General features: G+C 41.1%; 1 protein-coding gene across 1 annotated transcript; it reads right to left on the bottom strand.

Moving 5' to 3' along the window:
• Positions 1–363: 363 nt before the first annotated feature.
• micos10 (mitochondrial contact site and cristae organizing system subunit 10) lies at positions 364–11702 on the bottom strand (the record flags this gene model as incomplete). Its single annotated transcript, XM_084333435.1, has 4 exons — positions 11577–11702; positions 5608–5655; positions 3012–3118; positions 364–414 (listed from the first exon to the last, which is right to left on the bottom strand). Exons 1-4 carry the CDS (start codon positions 11638–11640, stop codon positions 364–366), a joined length of 270 nt encoding a protein of 89 aa, XP_084189561.1. The 5' UTR covers positions 11641–11702.
• Between the last annotated feature and the right edge of the window lie 85 nt (positions 11703–11787).

The raw sequence follows: 11787 nt of genomic DNA, 5'->3' as shown, positions 1-11787 counted from the left end.
CGAGTGGATGTGAGACCCCGCCGGATGGTACAAAGCACAAGTATAGATACCAAGTCCGTTCCCAGTTAAAGCAGGCAAAGCTCTCACTTCAAGTAGAATGTGAAATGAAGAGTAGCCAATGTGCTCTTGTTTTGAAAAGCCCTTCAGCCATCTTCCTGTTGGAGTTCACAGTGCTGTGGTCCACAAGTCATTAGTCATTTCCCCGCAGACTGAAAACCACCTGCTGCCACGTCTTCGCCTCCGCTGTCACCAGCACAGCGATCGGCTCTTTCTCCCCCATCTCGCCAAACAACTCCCTGCCTCTTCCACAGCTGAAAGCCAGAGTGAGCCATTTGATGGCTGACAGTAGGTTTCAAAGCTGTGTCATGACGATGACAGTAACTGGGGGAGGGCAAACGCAGAGGTGGGCTTCGACTGAGCGTATGAGAGCAGAGCCAACAGAAGGGAAACCAGAGATGTGGAGAAAAGGGAGACGGATTCTCAGAATTACATCTGGCTTTATTGAAGTGGCATCGCACTTCGTCAATAGGTCTTTTGTTGTGTTGGAGCTGTGAAATATTTGTCACAGGTCCTTTTATTCTATGAAATGTGGTCAATTTATAGAGCGTCAGGGGACAGAAAAGAGCAGAAGTCTGTTGTGTTGCCTGTGATTTGTAAGCAAGGCTATGTTCACACAAGTGCTCTACAGGTGTCAGGGTTGGTGTAACTCATGCCTTCAGATCCTCCACTCTTGTTAATCCCTCTGTTGGCCACTCCAGCGCGCCTCCCGGCCAGAGCGCATGGCTTCTGAGGAGGAGCGTGCCTGAGCATTGAGCTGTTAATGCCCAAGCACAGTCACAGCCAGCCAATGCTAATTCTACATCACAGAGAAACTATTGTGGCTGGTCAACCCCCCACCCCCTTTCTTTCATTATATTTTTAACTGTTGGTGTACCGACCACCCTACACCATCTTTGTGAAATAAGACACTGCCAGAAAAGTTACTAAATCTTTTTCATTTAGAAAGTGAGTTTAGTAGGAGGAAATAAAATTTTAAACATCAGTTTGCACGTACCACACTTACAGATGTGTCCTTCAGTTATTGGTGTAAAGTTGTGGAATTCTCTTCGTAGCGAGCTTAAGGGATGTAATAGTGTTTGTCTATTCAAAAAGAATTATAAAAAATATATATTTAGTCAGTATGAAATTCAAATGTGAATCTGAATAGTGAGATCTTTTCTTGTTTATTCTTATTATAATTCTTTTTTTTCTTGTTTAATCTGTGGATTGTCTGTTTCTTTGTATATGGTATGAATTATTAATTTGTGTAAATTAGGTTGTACACAGACCATCAAGTAATACTTGTTTAGTTTAGGAATATAGGGGGCAGGTAACTATAAGAATTATTCTTCTTCCTGCTCCTTTTGACCATAGAACGTTATTTATGATTTTGTATGAAAACTGTATGTTTGTATTGCTTCCATGTGGCAAATAAAAATCTGAATCTTGTATTATCTTACAAAAATAGATATATTTCTTGTTTTTAAGACGTTATGCCTATGCAATCAATGTGTTATCTTTAAACTAAGGTTATCCTTGCATTCAGCTCTAATATTTCCATGTGTACAGTACTACAAGTAAATAAAAGCACATTTAAGTGGTCTCTGAAGGTCTTTTTTTCTATTATGGTTCTTTAGCCTGAGATTAGTCAGGTTTGTTCTCCATACAAAGATCAGAAAAACGTAGCCACCAAGTCATATGGACGACTGCAAAATGTTTGCATTTTAAGCAAGAAATTCTTATTTAGCCTAAAACAAAGTAGGCCTTTTGAGGTCAATTGAAAATTATGAAAAATGTTGCAGTAGGATTATCATCATCATTACATTTGTTTTGTGTAGAGATGCAATCCAGACCCAAGCCATATTATGTAGTTTCACCTCAAGACTCTCGAGAATACTCTGACCAAAGAGCCTTCTGAAGATCAGATGAAAGAAAATATAAGTATATTCTTCAAAGCCCCAATCTGATTTATTTTGGATCATATGTGGGGTATGTTCACATACTGTACATCCTTGGAAGAAGTGTATCTGTAGATGGAACTTTATTAACATTTGAAGTGGGAATATAGGTTTTCTTATAAGTGTCTTACTCCAGTGTTTACTAACGTCAACAAACCTTTTACAGCCATAAATTACAATGAATGCAATTTAAAAACTCACATGCCAGTCATTTAGTTATTGTCCTTGTATCAAAAGCTCAATCAACTAGAGAATGAAAACATGTCTCAATTTCCATTTATTTTTGGTGGTGAGGATACTCATTTGTTTGATTGCATGATGATTGGATCGCTGATTGGGCCTTTAATCCGTCCAAGAGTATCCCCCCCCCCCCACAGATGAATTATGCATTTTATTTGCATGCCTGTAAAATACTCAAAGCTGACAAGAAAATTGGGTACAAGATAATTATGTAAATTGTGATAATCAGGGGCTTCTATGACAAGGCTAATTAGTCATGTCCCCACTAACAGCATATGAATGCACAATAATGAGCACTTACACAGTGAATCCCTGGGCAGTCCTGTTTTTAAACACAGACCTGTGACACACTTGACTGCCCTCCAAATACACAAACATCTTTTTGGCCTTATTTTATAATTATTTTATTAAACAAACAAAACAGACTGTCCCGTTCAGGCACATACAAAGATCACCGAGTCATAATAGGGAAGATTTGTCCAATAGAAAGACAAAAATAAATCTAACTGGAGAACAGTGCAATGATGAATATCCCCAAAACAAATTGGACAAAAGAAAAAAACAGTCCCTTGATGACATCATGAAGCTACTGCTCCTGTAGGGGTAGATAGAAGGTGCAGGTTATAGTCAGTCTGAATCAGAAATGTAGTTGTTTGTGTAAAGAATTTTGGAAATGGACCGTATTCACAGCGGACGTTTTGCTCTTATGTCCCGACTTGAGCGTGACACAAGAGCAAAATTGCTGCTGTGTGAATATGGTCCATTCAAACCCACCTTGATGCTTGTGTGCAGCAGATAATGTGATCTCAAGTCACTCTGACAGTTGGAATATGCCATGCCGAGTCCTGTTCCTAAGCCAAATGAAATCGGCCATGTATGTCCTGTGAAAAAAAAGAATTAAAAAATAAAGTACAGAATTTCTTCCCAGGCTCATGAATACGCTAAGTCCTTCACAATATGATAAAAAGATATAAAACAAATGTGTAAATGTGATCAGTGAAGTGGAAACTAATACTTTTGATAGTCAGTCCTGTCATATTTCCATAGCTTTTACACTTTCAAAAAAGTCAAACTTAATCAAATCATACTGTTAGCAATGTAAGATATTATAATAATAATCATAATAATAATGGCTTGAATTTATATAGCGTCTTTCACATACCCAATGCCTAAATAATCAGCAAAATAGTAGTTGGACAGGATCGTTACACCTCTGCCATATGAACACTTTCCACTCCAATGTTGAGTGATTATTTATTTTTCAATTGAAAGTTTACATGGTCCTGTACATGTTGGTGAGGTTCATGGATAACTGGCTATAGAAGCCCACTGAAAATTATGAAAAATATATGGTCGTAATTATAATGATGCTACTTTTTTTCATCTTAAAAGGAACACACCAACATTATGTGAAATGCACTTAGTCTTCTCCAGAGTCAGACAAGAAGATACTAGATAGATACAAATTGAATGGAAGCAGATACGGACCAGCTAGCCTAGCTGTTGGCCAGAAACACCTCTTCCGGAGTTTTAAGCTATGCTATTGTACCGTATCGGCTTCCATTAATTTGTGCCAAATTAGGCTAGCTTGCAGCCAGATAGCTTTCTACTGAACGCACAGAAAGGAAATTTGTATCTACAGTATCTTCTTGTCTGACTCTGGAGAAGACGGTAAGCGTATTTCCCATAATGTTGGCATGTTCCCTTAAGTAGGCATTTTGGAGATAAAAGGTTTCAATCCAACAGCAGCAACAGACTACCTCCTCATTATGGTCAAGGCTAATATATTGGAGGCTAGGTCACCAGTAAAGCCCTCAATATACTCCATTTTAAGCGGCTGCACTGATGAATTGAAAATGGGGGACCCTGATGTAAACAAGACAAAAGTCTTTCTCTGGTCTGCATCCCCTTAACAATTGTATGTATTGAGCTGTACTGTACCCATTCTGCAATCTTTTTTTTGTATTTTATTTTTTTATTATTTTTTAAACAAACACATAAACAAACATGACAACACACGATAAGATATACAAGCATTAGTTGACAGTGCACATCCAATGAAATCACCATTTAGTTAATTGTCTTATACAGGATATACCCCTAATACCCGTTATCTAAAAACCTATACACATATGCTTTGTCACCAGCTTGGCTGGCCGTCTGCACTGATACAATTGGCTGTATCAGAGGGTGGGAGAAGCTGGCGGGGTGGGTCCGGGTCGTTGTAAACAGCGACTCCTACAGTTCGGTCGGGGCGCCTGCTAAGCGCGGATTGGACGTGAGGGGGATAGTGTGGTCCTCCCACACGCTACGCCCTCTCAATGAGAATCCGCGCTGCCAGGTGAAAAGAAGCGGTGATTGGCTGGACGTGTGTCGGAGGAAGCACGTGGTAGCCTCCACTCTCCCAAATGATCTGACTGTGGGGGGTAAAGCGCAGCGACCAGGAAGGGACTGGGAATTGGCATACGACTAACATTGGGATGGGAGAAAATCGGAGGAAAATGGAGGGGGAAAAAAAAAAGAAAAAAAAAAGAAAAAAACCTATACACATATGCTCTAGCTCGTACCCCCCCCCCCCCCCCCCACCCATTCTGCAATCTGTTAATAAAGTTTTCAATCAATCAAGTGGCATTGTTCACATACTTGCATGCATATTTTGTGTGTACTTAAGAGGATTCAATCATTGCATGCTAGTGCTTCCTTTATAATCCCATTTTAATTCCATTTCTATCCTTTATTATTTTTCATATTCAAATGTTGTGCTTAAATGTAGCCCATTACCACCTATATAGGCTTATACCAATTTCTACACTATCTGTTGTTATGCATGTTCTGTCCACTACAGGGCATTCCAAACAACAGATGATAGCTTTCTTTCTAGTGATATTCATGAAAGATTATAAATAAATAAAAAGATGTATTCATGTTTATTGTTCTATATATGTAACGGATAGTACCGCGAAGCGTTCACGGACTTCAGATGTTGTAAAGTGACTGGGGTGAGTAGCGGTGCTATGGGTTAAACTCACTCATCCTCAAAAGACACATAGACACGTTACAAAGTGCAGTGAGTTCACTTCTTGGTATAGCGGTCTGTGCTGTTGCCCGCGGTGTGGGAGACCCGAAACTCCCTCGGGGCATCGAAGTTTAAGGTGACGATGTCACAACCGTTACATATATATATATAAACATATATACACATTCAAATGGCCATTTCAGCATTCACCTTTTTTTATTTTTTTATATTTGAATCTTTTAATTAGTTCCAACAACCCTTACACTGCATTAGCTCTGCACCACTTATGAACCTCTGGGCCAAATTAATGGTTGAACAACGCATGCCACTTCAACTTCCTCTGAAAACACTTACGTTTGAAGAATACCACAGAAAGCACAACTCCTAACCCCAATCCAGCACCTGAGAAAGAAGAGGAAACATTCAAGTTTTTCACTAAATACCATAGACATCGTGGCATTAGAATAGAATAGATCTTTATTGTCATTGTTACAGTTGTCACAACGAGATTTAACATACAGCTCATTATAGTAATATTCCACAATTATTACATTGATAGTAATAATGGCACACAGTCATAAATTCACCAACATGCGCATTTGTTATACATGCAGGACTCTTTGAGACAGACATATGCGTATTACCGCTGCCAAGTTTGGCGCGGAGCACCGGGGGAGGGGGGGGGGGGGCTTGGGGTTTGGGGTTGACGAGACAGCCTTGGCTCCCCCCTCCAGCACACATACGCATAAAGGAATATGCCAACATTATGGGAAATGCACTTCTCCAGAGTCAGACAAGAAGATTTCCCTCTCTCTGTGTGCGTTCAGTAGAAAGATATCTGACTGCAAGCTAGCCTAGCTTAGCACAAATGAATGGAAGCGGATACGGACCAGCTAGCCTAGTTGTTGGCCAAAAACACCTCTCCTAGACTTTTAAGCTAGGCTAGTGGTCCGGATCCGCTTTCATTAATTTGTGCTAAACTAGTCTAGCTTGCAGCAGGATAGCTTTCTACTGAATGCACAGAGGAAATTGGTATCCATCAGACTCTGGAGAAGAAGGTAAACGCATTTCCCATACAGCACATCAGCTTAAGTCAAATTCGTCAAGAGGGAAAATACTTCCTTTTACTTTACCCAGAAAATGTACAGCTATCACAAGGATGTATATGTATATTATTATCAACAAGGGGGGTGCCAGTGCCACCCCCTCCAACTATCCCCGCTCATTGTCAACACTCCCGTTTTTCCCAGGATTGTACTGTATTTCAACCTTCTTCACGCCCTGTTCACGGAATTGGCACGTTTATAAAAAAAAAAAAAATAATTATACTTTTTTTTTTAAACTCATAAAATATATTGGGTTGCACCTAAATCGGCAGGGTCGGTCGGCAACCGGAAACAAACCATTATTTTTTTTAGGCCTAAGTGGTTGCCTAGTGGAGATTTAGGATTCACTGACTGTACACTGTAAGAAAAAAAGCTGCAAGAAAACTAAATGTCTGGCCACCTGCATTTCACTATGTATGTGACAAATAAACCTCTTGATTATTATTGAGTTGTAGTATTAATATGTAGCCTACAGTGATGAAGGTATAAAGACACTATGGTAATACATTGATTAATTGCTAACTTTAACAGATTGCAGAATGGGTACAATACAGTATGGCGCAATACACAATTGTTAAGGGGATGCAGACCAGAGAAGGACTTCTTCCCCCATTTTCAATTCATCATAACATTTATGTATGAATTGTAAGATTTCAATAAATATGAACATGTTAATGCTACTACTACATAAACTGAATTTATACTGAATTTGTCTTACACTTAATGCAGGGATGTTCACAGCATTTCACTTTCAACCAGGTATCTGATTAATTTAATGTAGCAACTAGTTCACCCAGTCCTTGTTGGACTGATAAGTGGTTGCCTAGTGGAGATTTAGGATTCACTGACTGTACACTGTAAGAAAAAAAGCTGCAAGAAAACTAAATGTCTGGCATCTATGATTTCCAAATACTGTCAAATTACAGTAAAAATTTAAATCAAATACATTTACAGATTACAACCTTTATTTAATGGTTAATATTTTGATAAAAGGTAATTTACTGTATTTTTATAGCATTTACACTTAAAGTAGGAAAACAAAAGTAATCTGTAAAATAATAGTGAATTTCCTTAATACAGGTTTTGACCAGCAGATGGCAGCGACGAGGCAACTCCATTGGGAGGGGGCGGGCCGGGTGGGAGGGGGCGTGCTGAGGGGCGGGGCCAGGAGAAGGGGCGGGGCTAAAATTTGCACGTTTTTTCTCCTGCCAATGTTGACAGCCCCTGGTCCTCTTCAGGTACTTACAGGCAAGCACAACCAGTTATATGCAAGATAGGCTGGTAAAGATATGCCTCCTAAAATGTCTAAACGGAAGTACAGGGAGTACAGGGTACAGACTTTCCGGTTTCGACAAAACAATTATAGAAACATGTGAAGTGCACAATAGTTCTTAAGCCACTGCAACGGCTTTGTCTGAAGAATTTACTACATGACCGGGAGGTTCTAGCTTGTTTGCCGACAGGATTCGGGAAAAGTTTGGTCCGTACGCATGTAGCTTATTGCCAGCGGAAGAGTGCAAGAATGCTTCCGCATTCGTCACTGCACGCCCAGTACGGTAATGCGCCTTTCCTTTCGCCCCACTCAGACAAATGCATGTAGTACATTGCAACACAACGCAGCATTTCCGCGTACATTGCAACGAATCACTTGGAGTTTGAAAGTGATATCAGAAGAAACTACTCAACCTCGGCTGTCTTTAACTATGAGTGAACACAACACTCTAACTTACCATGTTTAGATAATAAAGTACTCAACCTGACAACCTCTACTGTATTTAACTATGAGTGAACACAACACTCTAACTTACCATGTTTAGATAATAAAGTACTCAACCTCTACTTGTCTACTGTCTGACTGAACACAACACTCTAACTTACCATCTTTAGATAATGAAGTACTCAACCTCTACTGTATTTAACTATGAGTGAACACAGCACTCTAACTTACCATGTTTAGATAAGTACAGTTGACAGCTGCGTTAACGTTACAATGTGTTGTGTTCACTCATAGTTAAAGACAGCTGAGGTTGAGTAGTTTCTTCTGATATCACTTTCAAACTCCAAGTGATTTAGATCCAAAACATTTTCTAACACAGATTCATAATGGTTCTTCAGTGCAAGGGTTCAATTTACAATCAATAATCCATTGTAGGAAAATCCAGAACACTGTTTAGTCTGTGACGACGCGTTGTGATAATATACATGTATATTCCATAGTAAAGTACAGTTGACAGCTGCGTTAACGTTACAATGCGTTGTGTTCACTCATAGTTAAAGACAGCCGAGGTTGAGTAGTTTCTTCTGATATCACTTTCAAACTCCAAGTGATTTGTTGCAATGTACGCGGAAATGCTGCGTTGTGTTGCAATGTACTACATGCATTTGTCTGAGCGGGGCGAAAGGAAAGGCGCATTACCGTACTGGCGGGCGGTGACGAATGCGGAAGCATTCTTGCACTCTTCCGCTGGCAATAAGCTACACGCGGTCCGTACGGAGTCATACACCGGAAATTCTACCCACAGACACTTCCGGCTGTAGTTCTTTACTAGGCTGTAGTTCTTTACCAGGCTTTATCTCACGGAGATGAATGAATGAATGAATGAATGAATGAATGAATGAATGAATGAATGAAAACTTTATTTAACAGATTGCAGAATGGGTACAATACAGTACGGCTCAATACATACAATTGTTAAGGGGATGCAGACCTGAGAAAGACGTTTGTCTTGTTTCCATCAGGGTCCCCCATTTTCAATTCATATAGACATTTATGACATACACAACATACATGACATTTATGGCATAGGGACATATAGGTATTTAGTACTGATACATTTGTGACACAAACGGTATTCAAATATACAGTACTGTTACCCCTAGATCCTGACAGAGTATATACATATATGATGGGGAGGGGACTGTACACTAGGAGGGGGTGGGTGGGTGGGAGAGAAATATACATACGGCGGGGAGGGAATATATACATGCGGTGGGGAGGAGACTGTCTATTAGGAGGTGGTGGGGGTTTTGGGCATTTACGGTGGCCAGTTTCGAATTGCAGCCTCCCGTAGGTGCTCTTTAAGAGCGGTTTTGAATGTGGGTAGTGATTCACATTCCTTTACAGCTTTGGGTAGGGCGTTCCACATTGTTGTGGCATAATTGCGAAACGTGTTTAGTCCCTTGTTTGAGCCGAATCTGGGTTTTACATGATTTGTTGAGCTTCCTCTGGTGTAGTGGTTGTGGTATTCACTGACCTTTGGGAAGTATTTTGACATGTACATGGGTACCCCGGTCGTATAGTGTATCTTGTAGACCAGGCCCATTGCAAGTTGCTGTACTCCGTCGTCTACTCTAAGCCATCCTAGGCTGTCAAAGTGGGCAGGGGTGAGGTGGGTTCTGGGGTTCAGGTCAAGTAGTAGTCTGACCAGTTTGTTTTGTGATGTTTGTAATTTTGTTTTAAGCGCCTTTGAGGTGCTTTGGTACCATGAGGTGCACGCATAGTCGTAGTACCCTTGAATGAGTGCTCCTGCCAGAGTCTTCAGGGTATTCTTGTTTACCAGAGAGGAGATCCGGTACAAGAATCTAGTTCGTTGGTTGACTTTTTTTTATTACATTGGATGCCATTTTGTCACAGGAAAGATTTGCCTCTAGGATGGAACCCAGGTAGGTAATTTCGTCTTTCCTTGTGACAATATTGTCACCCACTGTAACTGAGAAGCCATCGGTCTTGCTGAGTTTGTTATTTGAACCGAAGAGAATGGACTCTGTTTTGCCCATGTGTAATGATAGTTTGTTATCAGCGAGCCATATGCAGATTTTGCCTAGTTCTGTGCTGAGGGTTTTTTCAACCTGCAACTTGTTTTTGTCAGAGACCAGCAGGGCTGAGTCGTCCGCAAACAGGAACAGGTTGCAGTCACAGGCTGACGACATGTCATTTGCATAAATTAGGAAGAGTAGCGGTCCTAGTATGCTTCCTTGTGTAACACCACAGCTCACTGTGAGGGGGGGGGGGGGGGGGTAGAGTACCGTTTACCTCTACCATCTGTTCTCTCCCCTCCAGGTAGGATTGCATCCAGCTCACTGATAAGCTATCAAAACCAATTGCTTTTAGCTTGTCCATCAGAATGGAGTGATTGACAGTGTCGAAGGCCTTTTGTAGGTCCAGCATGACCATGCCGCAGTATTTGCCCGCATCCACCTCTTGTTTGATGTGGTCGTTCAAATAGAGGAGGCATGTGTCAGTGGAGTGGGACGTTCGGAAGCCAGATTGGAATTCGTAGATTAGATTTTTTTCCGCCAGGTACTTTTCGACCTGTTCGTAGACTATTTTCTCCATGACTTTCGAGATGGAGGTAAGAATAGAAACAGGCCGGTAGTTGCCTGGGTCTAATTTGCTGCCCTTTTTGTGCAGAGGGGTCACTCTCGCAATTTTGAAGTCCTTGGGGACGTGTCCCTGTTTTATAGAGAGGTTTATTATGTGTGTGATGACTGGGGTGATGGCGGCTGCTGCGTCTCTGATAACACTGGGAATGAGGTTATATGCAAAATAACAAACTGGGGCAGAGGCCAGATGAAAAGGTAGTCAAGTTCAAACATTAAACTTAACGTTAGTAATAGAGAGTCTGGAATATATTCGAGGCTCAGTAAGCCTATTATAGAAAATAGTACATTTCCTATTGTATCCCCTGCCCCGTAAATCACCAATCTCTCTAAACTAACAGTCGGTTAGACCGGCTGGTTGACTATGTAACGTCGGCTTGAATGGGTTCCAATGGGTTCAGTCGAGCATCATAGCTAACGATAACCGGGACCCTGATGTAAACAAGACGAAAGTCTTTCTCTGGTCTGCATCCTTAACAATTGTGTGTATTGAGCCGTACTGTATTGTACCCATTCTGCTATCTGTTAATAAAAATTTCAATCAATCAATAACGAAGACACAGGTAGAATCAGCTGCTATGGTGCGAGTGCGACAGCATGAAGCCCCGTGAAAGCAAACCCTGTGTATACGTGTATCGATAGTGTAACGTTAGTTATCTCACTGGTCATTCAATTGCCCTTAGACCTTTCTGTTAGCTAGTTAGCCTGCGCACCCAAGTCAATGACAGCTGTGGGCTAAGTGTTGTAATGACAGAGCAGCTCATCTCTTGACATTCCCATGTGCCTTCTTCGCTATTTCAGCGTCGACAGTCAAGGACAACGTTGGACTATATTTACCGACTTTGATGGCACCATCTGCAAGGCATCGGTCCCACTTCTTCCCCAGCTCCTTTTCAGACATGCTGGCAGTTAGCTTTTTGGTGGCTACAAATGTCAAACGTAACTGCTCAATGAATATGTCGCCGCCTGTAAATCTCGCGATAGGTTTGTCTAGTCTAGGGTATAAAGGGGCGCTATATCGCCATCAAGTGACAAAACAAGGCATTGT

This window comes from Notolepis coatsorum, assembly GCF_963971535.1.
Source record: "Notolepis coatsorum genome assembly, chromosome: 17".
Lineage (NCBI taxonomy): Eukaryota > Metazoa > Chordata > Actinopteri > Aulopiformes > Paralepididae > Notolepis > Notolepis coatsorum.
Note: the sequence above shows the minus strand (reverse complement) of the source record. Positions and strands in the feature narration are given on the sequence as shown.